General features: G+C 42.9%; 1 protein-coding gene across 2 annotated transcripts in view; it reads left to right on the plus strand.

Annotated features, from left to right (window-relative positions):
• The window catches only part of GFPT1 (glutamine--fructose-6-phosphate transaminase 1), a 28645-nt gene extending 12844 nt beyond the window's left edge, over positions 1–15801 (plus strand). The window contains exons 4-20 of one of the 2 annotated variants that reach the window (XM_083184559.1): positions 114–239; positions 776–834; positions 1752–1886; positions 2073–2134; positions 2237–2316; positions 2699–2752; positions 5187–5292; positions 7734–7897; positions 8625–8720; positions 8988–9085; positions 10125–10245; positions 10997–11154; positions 11311–11425; positions 12798–12925; positions 13082–13249; positions 13332–13493; positions 13639–15801. In XM_083184559.1, the coding sequence (XP_083040685.1) occupies positions 114–239; positions 776–834; positions 1752–1886; positions 2073–2134; positions 2237–2316; positions 2699–2752; positions 5187–5292; positions 7734–7897; positions 8625–8720; positions 8988–9085; positions 10125–10245; positions 10997–11154; positions 11311–11425; positions 12798–12925; positions 13082–13249; positions 13332–13493; positions 13639–13683 (1877 nt within the window). In that variant the 3' untranslated portion in view covers positions 13684–15801. The remainder of the gene's footprint in view (positions 1–113; positions 240–775; positions 835–1751; positions 1887–2072; positions 2135–2236; positions 2317–2698; positions 2753–5186; positions 5293–7733; positions 7898–8624; positions 8721–8987; positions 9086–10124; positions 10246–10996; positions 11155–11310; positions 11426–12797; positions 12926–13081; positions 13250–13331; positions 13494–13638) is intronic. The other variant, XM_083184558.1, reaches the window with a different exon arrangement.
• The last annotated feature ends 2669 nt before the right edge of the window (positions 15802–18470 follow it).

The raw sequence follows: 18470 nt of genomic DNA on the forward strand, positions 1-18470 counted from the left end.
GGAGACGACGGTCTCCCTGTATTTACAGCGATACTAAGGCAGAATATTTAAACTGTATTGCTCTCGTTGCTGATCGCTGCTTCTCTCTTTCTCTCACAACGTTCTTTATACAGAGCAGGAAAACATCGATCTAGATATCGAATTTGAGATTCATCTGGGTATTGCGCACACCCGCTGGGCCACTCACGGGGAACCCAGTCCTACAAACAGCCATCCACAGCGCTCTGACAAAAACAATGGTATGCTGACTGTTCTATATCTCTGGCTATTCGTATCACTATTAAAACTTGCCAAGTGTTTTTATTTATATTATAATATGAAGTGTGTAATAGCTATATATGTCCATGTAATCAAAGTCACCCCCTGGTGCATGGTAGGATAATGATGTAGAGTGATTTATTACTTCCAGTCATACTACAGTACTTTCCTCTTCATTCCTTCCTGGCATCAATTACATGAAATGCCTCCCTGTAGGGGTTAACAGATGTGTAGTCGGGTCAGATTTACACTATGTGTATAACATATTGTTTCTATTGATTGCACATGCAATTGCTGTTTCGTAGTGAAGAAAGAAAAATACTATAGAGGAATTTGTTGTTCTTATACCATAGAGGAAATGTGGACATAAATATGTTAAGTTGTCTTGACTTTTTTTTTGTGTATGAGTGTGTCAGGCAAACATGTGGTCTCCAGATTTCTCTGTAGTTTGAATTCTTTATGACTGAGGTGTTTTTCTAGCAGCAGGAAATAACGTCACGTTTCTCCCCCCCTCTAGAGTTCATCGTTATTCACAATGGTATAATCACCAACTACAAAGACCTGAAGAAGTTTTTGGTGAGTGGCTTTGAAAGACAGTGACAGTGGTCGACACCGAAAAGGTTGACATTAACAAAATATCCAGATGCAAAATGTCGACTTTGCCAAAAAGTCTTCACAAGCAAAATAATTGTTATATTTTTATTTTATTATTCAAAAAAGTCTTTAAGGTTTTTTTTTTGTGTCAATGTCGACATGGATCCCCTATTTTTGTGTAGTGTGTACCCTCGCATGTCTCGCTTAGCTGCTGCTGCACTTAAGGTCATGGGTTTGATTCCCACCAAGGCGCTAACTGTGCGGAGTTTGTATATTCTCCCCGTGCTTGCGTGGGTTTCCTACGGGTACTGCTTTTTCCTCCCACAATCCAAAAATATACTGGTAGGTTAATTGGCTCTCAGCAAAATGAACCCTAGAATGAATGTGTGTGCGTGTACATGTGGTAGAGAATATAGATTGTAAGCTCCATGGGGGCAAGAACTGATCTGAATGTGTAAATATTCAGAATATGTGTGCGCTATATAAATAACTGATAATAAGAGTCTATAAACATAGGAAAAGTGCGTTTCCCCTCTGATTGGGACATCGCAGTGCTGTTTGTCTCTGAGAGAACCTGGCAGCCCTCAGACCTGGAAATATAGAACGTGTCTGTAAGGCCCATTTTTTTTCTTCACTTCCACGTGTAGTTGAATACATGTAGTATTGCTTTACATGTTGTGATATATAGATATTTTGTTGTACATGGTGGTAATATAAGAAGTTCCATCCTCCCGGTACAATACACACAAGACACTAATCTTTGTGCATATAATTCTGCTATCACTTCAGTTGCCTGCCAACCTCTGTAATGTCATCGCTTCTCTCAGTAACACAATGGGATGACTAATGCAGGACATCAGGACGTGGTGTAATCCCCCTCTCATTACCTATGTTTGCAGGAAAGTAAAGGCTACGAGTTTGAGTCCGAGACCGACACGGAGACCATTGCCAAGCTTGTGAAATATATGTTTGATAATCGGGAGAACAATGACATCAGCTTTGCCACACTGGTAGAACGGGTTATCCAGCAACTGGTGAGCAACCCACAGCATTTACTAAAGACGGACTAGACCGTTGTAAAGCTTGCTCATGGAATACGCATGCCTACTTAATCTCCATGCGTCCGTTTCTTGTGCATACATGCTGTCCTAGTGTTTACACTTTCTGTGTGATTTGCCGTTAACTGATCGTGAACACCTTCATTGTGCTCTATCCGACAGGAAGGCGCTTTTGCACTGGTGTTTAAGAGCGTGCATTTCCCAGGCCAGGCTGTTGGGACCAGGTAAGTCCAGCTTCTCATTCTTCGCCTCCCCTCATAATGCTTTAGCACTCTGTTAGGCCTGCTGATGCTGCTAACATTAAATCTGTCCGATTTATCTTGCAGGAGGGGTAGTCCACTTCTGATTGGTGTACTAAGTGAGCATAAGCTGTCTACAGATCACATCCCCATCCTCTACCGCTCAGGTAAGCCGGGCACACCGTACCAGCCAGACTCTGTACCGTGGCCCTGTGGCATTCAATAGGTGTTAGCCATTTCGGGGCTGATCCAATATATATGTGTGTGGCTTATGGCCATTACGAGAATGTGAGGATTCCGTTGGGACTGGTGTAACGGGAGGGGTGTTCTAGAACTCTGTGTTTTACTATTGCCACCAGGTAAATGTAATGCATTTATTAGACCATTTCCTGTCAGACTCCTCTTTTGTTAAATTGCCTGTACATACCAAGGTGACCCTGACCAACGTATGTGACTGTATGCATTTCAGAACCCTGCAATGCATCGTTTGCCTTTGTCTTCAAGGTGTTATCTGATTCGTGCTGTCGCATTTTCTCATTGTCCTTTCAGTGTCACAAAGTATGGATTATCCTCTAGAGGGACTGTCCATTGTATTGGATAAAGGTGCCTTGCCCAGCCTTCTCTTACATTATTCCTTCTCCTAGAAACAGACTTTAATGATATTATTCATTCAGGTTCCTGGTACTGTTTTCCACGAAGGTCTATGTACAATACAAATAACAGATGGCACTACAGGGTGCACAATATAACCATGGCCGTATAGGAACATATAGCATTAAGACTAAATTATGTATGCCTCAAAATTATTGAGAAAACCAGGATCTAAAGATCTCTGCCGTTTTCTAAACACCCTCAAATACACAATTCCTATGGTGGCTACAAGACCTTAATAGAGACTTACCAAAGCCTTGTTAGAGATCAGTGGGGCGAGATGCAGTACCAGACAGCCAGCTCCAAATTGTCATTTTTCAAATACAGCATGTAATATGGCTGCTAGGAGCTGATTGGTTGATATTTTCTCTCTTCTCACTATCTCTTATCAAGATTTGAAAGGTCAAATGAAATCCTAGTTTAATATTTGAATCCTCTTTCATAGTCTGCTGATTTTAGACTCATGGGCATATTTACTAAAAGATGGTTTCCAAAGCCGCTGCTTGTTGACAGTTCTGGGCATGGGAATTTACAGGGCAGTATTAATTCAAAACAATTCTGGTTTTTACATTTAATGTTATTTCCCTGTTTTATGCCATGGCTCAGCTTAGTAAATATCCTTGACTGTCTATCGCCTTCTCCCCCTTACTTGTATTTCTTCAGTTGCAGCTAATCACGGTATGGTACATAAGATACAAGAAGTCCTAGAGGGAAATTTACTAAGATAGGAAATTGGATGTTGCTATGGGCAACTAATCAAAATGTACTTATTCATTTATCACCTTCTAGAAGATAATACATAGAATCTGTCCATAGCAATATTCCATCTGAAATAGAACGGCCATCGTAGTAAATCCTCTCTCCCCACCCCACCCCCTAGTTCCCTATTGTCCTGTATTGGTTTTATTTAGAGTGTTTTGTAATGTGAATATTTCTAGTGTCAGTGTAGTTTGTGTGTGTGTGTGTACATCAGGCATGTCCAAACTATGGCCCTCCAGCTGTTATGAAACTACACGTCCCATCATGCCTTGCCACAGTTTTGCCGTTCGGGAATGCTAAATCTATGGCAAAGCATAATGGGATGTGTAGTTTCACAAGGTCCATAGTTTGGACATGCCTGGTGTACATCATGCATTATCCAAAATTTAGGCAAAATGATTCTTGGATTTCCCCAGTGGCCACGCTAGGTGGCACTATTTCTCCATAAAGTAAGGAATACTTCATTGCATTTTCATCCGCTTGAGACCTGCAAACAATATTAATTCTGGGACATAAAATCTGCCTCCTTCGTCATGGCGTAAAGCTTTAAATGATTGCTAGGAAGCGCTTAATTCATCTAAATTTACATTGCAAATGTTTTTAAGTGGTCTCAAAAAAAAATTCTTTTGGAGAAATTGTTCTCTCTGATCCATAAGCAGATGATATGTATGTAGTACAAAGGTGAGCAGAGATAGAGTACAGGATGGAGATGGAAGGGGTCCGTCCTACTAACATTACACAGCAAAGGTTCTTGTCTCACAGTAGTGGAAACAGTACCAGAACAGAACGTACTTACCCTCTTCTACCTATTTCGGGGCATGTCCAACCGATATTTATACATATATATTATTATTATTTTCCTTCCTTACCTCTTGCATCCTAGGACGTTTTTGTATTGGCTAAATTCAGACCATTCACTGGGAACTAATCATATTACTCTATAAACTGCAAGCCTTTATTTCACTGCTTCTTGTCTTGCGTTTCTTATGTTGTGGTACAGGATAACTGAGCGGGTTTGTACTTCTTGGTTATCCAGTGTGAGCATAGTAACCCATTCCGTTCACTCCCAGTGAGGACAGGCGTTCTATACAGAGAAGGAAAACCTACTCACCAGAAGCCATCGGCCTACTACACAATATATTCCCTTATGATTTACCCTTACTAGCAGTCACAGACATGCATCCCATTCATATGTCCTTTGTTATACATCATGCTCACACTTTATTTAAGATGGATCTACATAATGTTAACAATACACATGTTTAGAATTGCTCTACACCTCTCTGTTCCCCAGTGTCTCATTCCACACAATCCCTAGTATGGTTCCTCTGACTTTGTATAGAGATAACAGCTGTGACTGTCTACTCGCTCACATAGCCTGACCACTATGGTCTTAGTTCCCTCACACGCACCAATAGCATGCCATCTCTGAGCCTGGTGTAACACACGTAGTCTTTACCACAACATAACTATCTTCACTCCTTTCAGAACCGACCTGTGCTTTGCTCTGCCGCCAGCTGTATTTCCTCTGATTGGCCTGAGATTTACTGACCTCTTCCTGCTCCTACCTTTCATACTGTACTTATAACACTAAGAGGACAAATCCATGTCTCCTTCTATACTGCAGGCTTGGAGAAGAAAGGTGGCGTCTCGCTGCCCCGAGTGGACAGCACCACTTGCCTGTTCCCTGTGGAAGAGAAGGCCGTGGAATATTACTTTGCATCAGATGCCAGGTGAGAGAAATACCGTTTTGGGAGCGTACCTGGTATTGGAACATGTTGCGCTATTAATTTATGGTACTTGTGTATTATCACGGCGCCCCCAATTTCCATCGCAGGGCATTGTACGATGAAGCATCACATCGCATTGCATGCGATATGATCGCATGCGATTCGATGCGATTTTACCCGATTTGTACAGGCACCCAGATGCCTTATTACCATGTTAAATGCCCCCCAGACCAGATTTTTAATTGTATACCCACCCTCATGGGTCATGAGTATGTGAAATGCCCCCCCATTGTTAATGCCACCCCACTATGAACGCCAACCCGAAGCGTGGCGAGCAGCGGCAGTACGCGTCCTCCGACCTTTTCATACCCCCACTGTGTGGAGTTTATCTTATATGGTGTGGCGAGCAACCGAGCCCGAAGCGTGGCGAGCAGACGTGTATACCTGTGAAGTATACCTGTGAACGCTTCAGGCTCGCCACACTTTATAAGATCAACTCCACACCGACGTGGATAGTGGGGGTATGAAAAGGTCGGAGGACGCGTACCGCCGACCCTCGCGGGCTCGCTGTGCTCGCCACGCTTCAGGTTGTCGTTGATAGTGGGGGGCCATTAACAACGTGGGGGCATTTTACATATTTATTACCCATCAGGGTGGGTATACAATTAAAAAATCGGGTCTGGGGGTGCCATTTAACATGGGACTCAATAGGAAATCGCGTCGCATCGCATGACATGTGATGTGACCCGATTTTAAAATTGTATACTCAGCCCGGGAAAAGGCTGAAATCGGGTCCATCGCATGCCATCGCATACCTTAATTAGTGGTATGCGATGAGCGCCGGGATAATACATAAGTACCTAATTTATTTCCCCAGGAATTATTTTCCTTGTATTAGAATAATAGGCTGCGTCTGTTCTAGAGATTCTGCAATGTGACTGGGTGATCTCATTCCATTACTGATGTGTTGTATGGGTAGGAGGTTACTCCACCTTGATCAGCCTGAGTTACTTCACTCTCAGGATATAAACATTCCTTCTCACTGGCCGTAACAACATGCTAAGGATTCCTTGAACTTCATGGGCGGGTAACTTGCTACCACTACCAGGCTACTAATTGGCACCTGGAACTGCTTTTGGCTATGTGTGGCCCTACTCTGCAACACCTAATAGTTGGTGTCTGCTTCCCACTGGCCACATTCTCTTGAACTTGGAGACACTGGTCTCAACCCAGCAAAGCCATGGAACAGAACAGCAGTTTGCCCTATGCTGGTGGCCACACACTGCAAGTAGATGTTCACACACAGCATGCAGATGTTCTTCAGAAGTGCCCTCATCTAGATGTTCATCCTTTGATATATTTATCACTTATCACCCACAATATATAGGGGGGAATTCAATGCAGGGTCACAACTGTTGGGCTGGCCCGACAGCCGTGACCCTGTCCCGTTCTCGGCCGGACAGTCACTGGTTTGGCAGGCGGATTTCAATGTTCCGTGCGCCGAGCAGGGGGTGTGACCTCAAGAAGTGGCCAGAAATCGCCAAGCTGCGGCCGGGAGCTCGACAATTCCTGGCAGAACATGCCTGACTGCTTGTAAAATCGGGCACGTTCTGCGAGATCCCTGTTAATTCCTGTCATGGAAGACCGCATTGAATAGGGCCCCTCCGCTATTCCCCCCGTCGGGAATAGCGGCAGGAGATTGTATACTCCCCTTAGTCATCAGGCAAACTAAATTATTTTGGTTTAGACCTAATTTGATACCTCCATCATGTATGAATTCCAAAAGATAAAGGCACCTCTGTCCCTGCAGCAAATGGTTAATGAAAGGTATAATTAACATGTCATTACCTATGTCTGTGTACCGAACACAAACTTCCCTTAGCAGCTAACATTGTCACCGCACACTTCCCAATGGTCCCATACATACACTATAAGTAATGTAATCACTGGGGCATAATGTTACCTTGCCTAAGCTGCAGGGTAATCTAAATGATCGTTAAATACAGTTTTAGGTCTTTATAAAGTTAAATATAGTAAGTAGACTTTGGTACAATATTGCACGTGCTGTAGTCGCCAGACACAGCCTGTTCAGACGCCACAAAAAGCTGCAAAAATGTACGTCCTACACATAATTACTTTGCCTTTGACGGAGCGGAGGCATGAAAGTTTATGTAGAGATGGCATTCGCTCTATCGCTAGGGCACCAGACCTAAACATAGAAGGTTCTAGAACTATGCCCTGGAAGGACTTTAATCAGCATTTTGCCTTTTATTCCATATCACTGTTATATACAGTGTTTCCTATCTATATATGATATGTAGAAAAAGGTGTTATATTTTGTTTTGATTCCACACACACACTATTGTACTGGTGCATACTGACGCCGCCTAATTTACAAGCTATGTAAATTCGACTTTAATACCTTCTATCCATATGTTTTACAGTGCTGTAATCGAACATACCAACAGAGTCATCTACCTAGAAGACGATGACGTGGCAGCTGTGGTGGAGGGGCGCCTCTCTATTCACCGCATCAAGAGAAGCGCAGGAGACCACCCAGCCCGTGCCATTCAGACCTTGCAGATGGAGCTGCAGCAAATCATGAAGGGTTCGTTTCAGGATGGCATTTCATGGGTCTTTTTTGGGGGGGGATCACACAGAATTAATTCTTATCTAAACAAGTAGGCACAGTCTGATTTATAGAGAGGTTCAACGGGACACAAATGTTAGAACAAATGGTGCTCCTCAGTGCGGATAGTTAAAGTACAATGCTCGTTACCCACCTGAAAGATATGTACCCACACCGACCAATCAGCCAATCAAGCTTACTGAGCAGCCTTTGAATATGTTGGTCCCTTTTCACGCATCTGGGCAGGCATTTGAATTTGCTGTCACTTCAACTTCCACAGTATTTATTGCCCATACACAAAGCATGATGCCCCAGTATATCTGCAGATATATCAGTCATTGGCTGGGTGTCAAGTCTGCCCCAGCATAAGAAATAACTTTGAGCCTGTGGCATAAAAGATTGATGTAGAACCATAGTGGGCCTGGTTAAAGAGGTCATCCTTTTCTGAACCTTAGATGTATACCGAGATGGGGAAACACCTGATGGGGCACAGTACAAGGACACCTAGTTCTTAGATGGAATCCAGCACAAAATGATTGGAGACCTGATAAAAAATAAATATGTAGGTTATACGATGTGTATTTATTGTTCTGGTCACTAGACTGGCCAGTAATGGAAGGTCCATTAAAGCGAAGGTCACAGTATCTGTGGTAGTGGCTGTCTGTTGAATGATCTCCCATTTTACACCCTCTCCTCTGATGCACAGGCAACTTCAGCTCCTTCATGCAGAAGGAAATCTTTGAGCAGCCGGAGTCCGTAGTGAACACCATGAGAGGCCGTGTCAACTTTGATGACCTCACAGGTAAGAACTCTTGATTGCAGCTTTGATAATTCCGCATACACCTGGTTGCCAGGAGAGACGGTTTCCTAAAGGTGAAACCAGCTGCTGACAGTGACCTTTACAACGTATTGTCCTGTAACGAGGCAGCCGGTCAGACTGGTTTTTAAATGTGCCTTGTAGTCTCTCCCTGCTTTGATTTTTGTGATTACAAGGTGAGGTTATACAAGTTCCTCATTATATAATTAAGTGCCTGCTGTCAAGATTAACAATCTCATTAATGTTTAACAGTGATTTTGGGAGGTTTGAAGGATCACCTGAAAGAAATCCAGAGGTGCCGCCGACTAATCCTTATTGCCTGCGGAACCAGTTACCATGCTGGAGTTGCGGTAAGCATTGGTTATCCTCTGTATCATGAGCCAACCTGTATTCTATGTGTAATACATAACTGGCCATGCATAAAAATGATATTTTTGTTATCACTTTATTGGGTGCCGTTTGGGTTTTGCATGATAAAACCTGATCATATCGGAGATGAGTGTGAAATGGCCTCTAACACGACCAGGTCTGCATATACACCCTGGTGTACACCTGGAACGGATCACTCCTAACCAGGGCAGGCGACAGGGGGGGTCAAGGGGGACAAGTGTGACGGGCCCCAGAGAACTAAAGGGCCCCAGAGCTTCCATGCCCCAGCACGGCCACTGCCTGTACTAGCTGGAAGCAGGATCTGGAGCTGCGAAAGGTTAAATGAGGCTCATGCAGAAGAGCATTGTGCGGATTTGGGATTAGGGGGGGGGGGCAGAAATATCATTGTACGGGGCCCCAAGATTTCTGTTGCCGGCCCTGCTCATAGCTACTGGGAGTGCTCCTTATGCTGCCTTTCTAGTTCCGCTGAATGCAGCACTGGCTCAATGTAACTAATGCTCGCTCACTTTTACTTCTAGAGTTAAATCTGATTGAATGTAAAATAGGACAAAATGTGTTTAAATTAATTTTGGTTTGATTAAAATATTCAGTATTGGCAATAAGCTGGGTTACTGGGGGCCATTTCCACCCAGCACTAATTCTTTCAATTCAGTGTTTTGGAACCAGAAAGTGTTGTTTTTTTTGTTTTTTTATGACCTCAAGTGTTGTTTATTTTCTATGCTTGCTACAAACACAAATAATATATATATTATATTATTTTTTTTTTTTTTTTTTTGTAATCATGCTAAATTTAAAAAATAAAATAAAAATAAATCCCGACTACCCAATCCCATATTGTCTTATGTTAACACTTAAATGTTCATTTTCATTTCTTATTATGTTTTTTTCAAACTAACCTACATTTATTACCCTCTAAGAACTATGGCATGTCTGAGTAAACCACATGTTTATCATATGTCATAATATGTCTTTAACCGTGCTCCCATCTCTTCTCCACAGACCCGTCAGATCTTAGAAGAACTCACAGAACTGCCGGTCATGGTGGAGTTGGCCAGTGATTTCCTGGACCGGAAAACACCGGTGTTCAGAGATGATGTGTGCTTCTTCATCAGCCAGTCAGGTAAGTGCATTGAGGTTACCATCAATATGTACATGTTCCATATCCATCTTGAAAGGAAAGCTTTGCAGGCTTAAGGTGGCCATACACACGCAGATTTATCTTCAGATCTGTCTGGTTGGAATAAAAACATGGTTATGGATGAGCGCAAATGACAGTTGACCATTTGCTTGGAGATGCTGGAAAACTGACAAACTGTCACTCATCCATAACCATGTTTTTGTTCCAACCAGCCAGATCTGAAGATACATCTTACTAGTGTATGGGCACCTTTTAGATGCCATGGAGAACCCTATTGTATGTAAACCATAAATTTCTATGGTGATGATTTTATTAAATGAAGTAACTCATATGGTTACCATGCTTACCACCTAGAGGTTATGTAGTTGTTCTCTGTCTGATAATGGTACTATAGGGAAATATCTTACAGTTGGTGTGAGGGATATAGAAAATCACACCAGCACTTCAGTTCATCCACAAAGAACTTATACGTAATCCGGGATTCCATAATGTATCTGTTCCTTTACAGCCACCACAAAGTGCACTCGTACCTTGTAGTTCTGGTTTGAGAACATCTGCTCTAAAATCTGAAGGTTGAAAAGATGGCTGACGTGGCATGGTGGTGACTTTGTACATGCTTCCCCCTCTATTGCAAACATAATAGCAGGAAAATGAATAAAAACTTGTTGTTTAATGTAATGACACCCCTGATTCGGTAATGGCAAATGTGAAAAGGTGCTTCTCTGTTCTCCAGGAGAGACCGCTGACACGCTGCTGGCCCTGCGATATTGCAAAGAGCGGGGCGCCCTGACTGTGGGAATCACAAACACCGTTGGCAGTTCCATCTCTCGGGAAACAGACTGTGGGGTCCACATTAATGCTGGGCCTGAGATAGGTGTGGCCAGCACAAAGGTGAGCACTTACCTGCCAATCATGGAGTCCTGCTCCTATTTCCCCAGTGCGGTGATAGTGAAGTCGGTCTTTATTCCGCTGTCCCAGTTGTATCGTTATATTGAAATGTATTTTGAATGGATCTGATTAATTCTGACCTGCTCCGTCTGTCCACAGGCATACACTAGCCAGTTTGTGGCACTTGTAATGTTTGCACTCTTGGTTTGTGATGACCGCATATCTGTGCAGGGGCGCCGCAAACAAATTCTGCAAGGCCTGAAAGTGCTTCCAGGTAATACCCGCCCTCCAGCAGTGTGTCTCATTCTGCTTTCACTACAATACACTTCCGTCAGCACTGGCCTTTATACAAAAATGATATTTACTTCTGCATAATTAAATGGGATGCATACTGTGTGTGATCACACTGCTGTGTGTGTGTGTGGTGCTCATGATGTCTGTACAGAAGTTGGGTCTTTAGAGAATTACCCTTACACCGCAGAACGGCCCACCACTGGGAATAGAGCTTCACTATTATGGTTTATATATTTATTCAGGGATACCCTCATTTGAAAGCACAAAGTCCCTTCTAGTTGGGCACTGAATAAACTAATGACTAATATAGATGAAATGTGACCAGGTAAAATAGCATTGAAGGCTGACCAAAAGCCTCGGCGGTTAAATAACTATGTCATCCTAGCTTAAATAACCCCTTTCCATTTTAATTATCAGGCTTAAGCAGCAAAATATGCATGATCGTCACATCAGACAGCCCATAAGATGTGACTTTTTTTTTTTTTGTACTGGGAATACCAACTCATTGGGGGGAATTTACTAAGATGGGAGTTCTTTTTCACATGGGATGTTGCTATGGGAAACCAATCCGATACTATCTATTTTCTTCTAGAAGGCACTAAATAGCAACATCTCATGTGATATAGAACTCCCATCTTGGTAAATTTCCCCCATTGTGTCTTGGTACAAGTCACACAATACATTTAGAGCTGTTTCTTCCTATTGGCTTAGTGGGCAGCAGAACTATGAGGATGCATAGCCTATTTAGAAAACCCCGCTAGTCACAACAACCGCAGCCGTTGATAGCCCCGTCCCAACCAGAAAGAACCGACACTACTGACCATACCACCCACCCCACCCCCATAGAAATGAACAGCTGTTAATGCTGATTCCCCACCGAAAGAACAGCTGCCACCACTGATGACACTCGCGCACACACATCCCAGTCAAGATAGAAAATACGCTGCCGCCTATAGAACAGCCTCCAGGGGTAGCGGCCCTAGTTCTTTGCTTTGCCCAGTGGCCTTAACCGATGTTACGATGGCCCTGAATACATCAACATGAATAAAATCCAGTGGTGCCCGGGCTCTGTCCTCAAAGCACCCCAATGGTACAGGTTTTAAGGGTATCTGCTTTAGCACTGGTGACCTAATTAGTACCTCATTCATTTTGATTAAACCATCTTTTCTCAAGCATGTATATCTATTAAGATCTGTTCTGCTAGTATGCCTTAAGGACCAAATTTGGGAACCACTGGTGTAAAATATCAACAATCTGTGATCTGCGCTTCATCCTGATGAATGGTTTGCAAATGCCAAAAAGGGTTTTGTGTTCTTTAATGGTAATAACCCCTTACTCCCTTTCTCTGGCAGACAACATTAAGGAGGTACTGAGCCTGGATGATGAGATCCAGAAGCTGGCAGTAGAGCTGTATCAGCAGAAATCTGTACTGATCATGGGTCGTGGGTATCACTATGCAACATGCCTGGAAGGTGCACTGGTAGGTATAAGTGTACATCCTATTCATTCTCATCAGCTACTTGTGTACGAGTACTAGCGTGGTATTGGTTGGTCCTTTTATAAGAGCAAACCATTAATATGGCTTAATGGTAATTGTAATAGACCTTTTCTGACCTAAACTCTACTCTCTCTGCAGAAAATTAAGGAAATCACATACATGCATTCAGAAGGGATCTTGGCTGGGGAGCTGAAGCACGGTCCCCTGGCCCTGGTGGACAAACTCATGCCCGTTATCATGATCATCATGCGGGATCAGGCCTACACCAAGTGCCAGAATGCACTACAGCAAGTGGTCGCTAGACAGGTAGGCCCGGGAACATATGCTGGCTAGTGGGTGACCTGCCTATCACTATTGCCTAATCTGACTTCCGCCATACTCTCTCCAGGGCCGCCCAGTAGTAATCTGTGACAAGGAAGATGTAGAAACCATTAATACAATTAAGCGCACAATTAAAGTTCCTCACACAGTCGATTGTCTACAAGGAATTCTGAGTGTGATCCCTCTACAACTCCTGGCTTTCCATCTCGCAGTGCTCAGAGGATACGATGTAAGTTACTCTGTGTAGTGTTGGGACACTTCCCCCTGCATTGTACACTCCTAATAACCACTGTGAAATCTAACAATGGCTTCTGGGGAGTCTATATAATATATATACGTTCTTCTTATAACTTTTCCCTTTTGTTTTTCTTTAGGTGGATTGTCCGAGAAACTTGGCCAAGTCGGTGACCGTGGAGTAATTGGGAAGGGGACCCTAGAAGACTTTCTACCATTTTTAAAGCCCAGTTTTTACTTTTGTATTTATGTTTCCCTATTTTCCTTTGTACTCCTAGATCCATGTAAAGTTCCTCTCGAAAATGCTGAAAGCCACAATATTGTACTAATGTGCTCTCTGTGGTTAACAGACCGCGCAGTGTAGAATAGCCGTCACCTTTGCAGTAACCTAGGCAGAGTTCTAGTGATTTGCAATAACTTGCTCATCAAGCCAAATCGAGCACTTTAAAACTTTGTCCATCTCATCATACCAACGCCTGTAATCTTCCATTGTATGTGCCAAGAGATTGTCCATTACGCTCATACACCATCAGGCTGTTTACTTCTGTGTGTGATGCGCACTTTTTTTTCCTATTCTCTTCCTCCTGATGTTGATACGTGACAAGGAATTAAATCAGATTTGATGCTTGTGATGCAAGCAGAAGTGATTTGTTAGGACTCTCCCGACTATTCATCCTTTGGTAGGCTTAGGCAGCCTATGTCTTTCTCACTTGTATTTTGGTTTTGTAGATTTGTTCTTATTACTAATCTGTCCGTTTCAGTAAATGTATAATTTTGTTTTGTATTTTAAAACTTTATTGAGAGTACAGGAAAATAACTAGTGACCGCATTAATATGAAACCCTTGGCCCTTTTACACCTGAATTTCCAAGAGTCTTGTACTGCACAGTCTAGAGACTAATTACTACATTTTCTAGATCGTATTCCTGCCATATCATTGATTATTCTTGTTGGAGTTGCACATTTTGTTTTTTTGAATTTGTCCTTACTGTTTATTACCTCTGTTTAGGGAGTTATTACGGTTCCCTCAATCCCACTGGAAATACAGAATTGCTCTACCAGGCCTTTATGCTTTTGATACGTTCCATTTTTTTTGTTAAATAAGACCTTTTTTTCTGAAATATTAAAATGCATCAATGATCAAGAACATTCTTTTGGAAGATGATTTGTTATTGGCATTTTAAATAAATGGAACACTTACCAAGCAGTCTAAGGGGGTATTCAGTCTTGGGTCACGGTTGTCAAGCTGGCTGCAGCGGGACGAGAAGGGCATGTGGCCGTCAGCTGCGGCCTGGAAGAGGCGAGCTGCAGCCGGGAGCTTCCTGGCCGTTCTCCGCAGAATGAGCCCAACTGCTTGTGAAGTCGGGCTCGTTCTACCGAGATCCCCTGTTAAATGCTGTCGGGGGAAGACAGCATTGACTAGGGCCCCGCAGCCATCTCTCCCAGTGGGAGAAGGCTGCGGGAGATTGAATACCCCCCTATATGTTCTCCAGGGAGGCCAGTAACAAAAAAGTTACGGATATTCACAGTATGCTGCTAGCTGGAGAAATTTTGGTCTGCCATTTTGTAATGCTATAACAGCAGTGGAATGATTGGCTTTCTGTTCAAACCTATATCTTTATTATTATAATAATTACCTTTTTATACTTCATGTTTACATTGCGGTTTTGTGCTTGAGTCTCTACAATTTAGACTGACCGTCTGGAATGCAGGAACTGTGAAAATCTGTTTTCCGCCAGCCAGCTTGCTGTCTAGTGGATTAGTACCATAGTATGGTGTCCTATATTAAGATATAAGGACCCTGTCTGTCAGAGCACCATTAGGCCCCAGTTGGCGACAAACTATAATTTTCTCATTAGTGGAATATTGCGCTGTTTTCAAGAGCAACAAATCGTTTTGTGTCCACGCTCCTGTTCCCAATAGACAGACTCCTTCCGTTAGGAAATGAAGGCTCACAGAGACCTACACATGCACTACTAATAATGAAGATTTAAAGGAAAATAAAAATGTGACTTTTTTTTTTTTTTTGTTTTTAATATAATATATTATATTATCTTGAGTCCCTTTTTTTTTTTTTTTTTTTTTTTTCATTATCTATTTTGGATTCAGTTTAAAAATGTTGGTACTTTAAATATGTATGTCAGTAAATATATTTTCTTTGTTTTAACTGGAAAAATGCAAGTTTCCATTAGATGGAAACTTTGTTCTATTAATGTACGAAGTTTTTCAAAGGACCAAAGATACCATGCTTGTAAAACCACACATGAATTCTGTGAAGTAAAATAATAAACATTTAGACCTATACGTCTCCGGTTATTTGAATTTGCTTTCATTTCCAAAGCTGCACTGGTAGAGTAACCATTTTATACTCCTGCCAGTATTCAGTAAGCCTATAGAGGCTGATTCTGAATTGTATGCAAGTCCATTTTGAAGACTAATCTTGCGATTTTAAGCGCTGCGGATAGTCTATAGCTAGTGTACATTTGGGCGATTTTATTATTATAATTTTATTTATAAGGCGCCACAAGTTTTTCACAGCGCCGTACAAAGGAACAGTACAGGGAGACAAAGCATTATTACATTGAATAAATAACATAAATAGAGTACAAATAAAGAGCGCCACAGTTTAATTCACATTACAGCTTAAATATAAGTAGTGAGGACTCAATCAACATACAACTAGAGGCTTGAGGCCAATGATGGAGATGAGTATGCAGACGAAGATGCATAGCTTCCTACCCTCCTGCATTCTGCAGGAGACTCCCTGAAATAGCAGCAATCTCCCTCTCTCCCTCATTAGTCTAGCTATCTCCCTCATGTCACCTAGCCCACATTACACTGTTACATTTTTTTGGAAAAAAAGGAATATGAGAGAGATACATTTACATTGAATCATCTGCACAGTTTTCCAGCACTATACCAAGTACAGTAACTCTTACTAACTGCTTTGGGACTCCTCTACATTTGAATATGTCATTCCTCTCAGATGTAGCGGTACACACCCACACTTCTAGGTGCCACGTTTACAATCTCTCTGTATATGGAACTAGACACGCCCTTTGGGTGGAGCATGACACGCCCCCTCAATGGGGCACTGTGCAAAATTCTACTACCAACTATAATCTCCCTGAAACTAGGTTTCAAAAGTAGGCAAGTATGCGAAGATGGTCACTGAGTGTTTGAGTATAGGAGAGCTGTGAGTGAAATGTGAAGAGAAGTGGGCTTTGACAACAGGAAGAAAGAGGGCCCTGCTCGGAGGCGCTTACAATCTAGTAGGAAGGGGAGACGGACCGATTACAAGAGGTGCAAGCGAGTGGGTGGTGGCTAGATAGTAGGATGTAAACAGGAAGGGGGTTGGAGAACCAACCTCAGGACTAGTTTATGCAGCGGCAGGGTACGCTTTGATGAATAGGTGAGTTTTCAGTGCCCGTTTGAAGCTTTGCATGGTTGGGGAGAGTCTAATGGAGCGAGGGAGTGAATTGTACGCATGTCTGCTGCAACTCTGTGCTAAATAGACAACAACGGGTTGTTCTCATGTGGGCGTAATGAGGATGTGTAAGTGTTATTGCTGGCTATTCTGAGGCGTGCAAGTGAAATGGCTCTCTTGCACCAGGTATAGAGCTGGTTGCAAGTATGCACCAATAATGATGTCCGCTGTTTGCCCAAGGGGATGGATTGGGCCCGCGCAGTTGCGTTGATCTGAGCAACTCTGCATACAGACTGATATCCACATTTACCTCTGACCGAGTGCAGTGGCACGCGAATCTGATTCGGCCCCAGAAAGTTTACACCTAATGGTCACTGATTTCACATGCAAATAGTGTGCCCTGGCTGTAAAACTGTATTCTGCCCTGTAGATGGCACTGTTGCTATTCAAACTCTAGATATGTCTTGTCCAGGTTATAAACTGGCATCAACTACATGCAAGATTGACCATGCATGATTTGTACAGCACCTGTTGATAGAAGCAGCCGAATGTTTGTGTTTTTATTTTATTTATTATTATTTAATTAAATACTTAGCAAACTGTGTGCCTAGGCACCCTGGGGTGCCTCAGGGCATGTGAAACCCTGGGTTGGTGGTTCAGAACCAACTAAAATTATTTAGAGTCAAAGTAATAGACAAATCCAGTGCTTGTGGCTTCCAATCATAATTTATGTGGACAAACAAACATCCTGTCCCTCACCACAAAATTGAACCTAGAAATGACATATAAACCCAAATGTATTTATTTATTTGGTACTTTTTTCCTAGAATAGCGCCCAGATTCCGTACGTACGCCAACGTAGTGAAATCGCATTGCATGGGCCATTATAGCGGCATACGATACGATTTTTTAATGTAATTTTTTCAATGCTCCGTGTGCCCCACTATATCGCATTGCACCTCTCGCAAAATATCATGCGATCACATGCGATTTTATAGGGTTTGTGATGCCATTACATTACCTATACAATGATATCATTGTATGTCCTAAAAAGAGGTTTTACGCACCCCTCCACTATCCACGCCACCCCGAAGCGTGGCGAGCGCAGCGGAACGCGTCCTCTGAATTTAACATACCCCCACTATCCACGTCGGCGTGGAGTTGATTTTATATAGTGTGGCGAGCGTAGGGAGCCACCGATCCCGAAGCGTGGCGAGCGCACACGGATTACTTTACATGTATTCCGCGTTCCCTCGCGGGGCTCGCTGCCCGCGCCACGCTTCGGGCTCACTGCGCTGGCCACACTATATAAAATCAACTCCATGCTGACGTGGATAGTGGGGGTATGAAAAAGTCGGAGGCTGTGTTCCGCCGCCGCTTGCCACGCTTTGGGGTGGCGTGGATAGCGGGGGGGGGGGTGCGTAAAATCTATTTTTTAGGACATACAATCATATTATTGTATACCTAATTTAATGGCATCGCACGCCCTATAAAATCGCATGCGATTTTGCAGCAGATGCGATGCGATACCCTGGGGCACACAGAG

The sequence above is a fragment of the Crinia signifera genome, chromosome 4 (genome assembly GCF_055691185.1).
Source record: "Crinia signifera chromosome 4, ASM5569118v1, whole genome shotgun sequence".
Taxonomy (NCBI): Eukaryota; Metazoa; Chordata; class Amphibia; order Anura; family Myobatrachidae; genus Crinia; species Crinia signifera.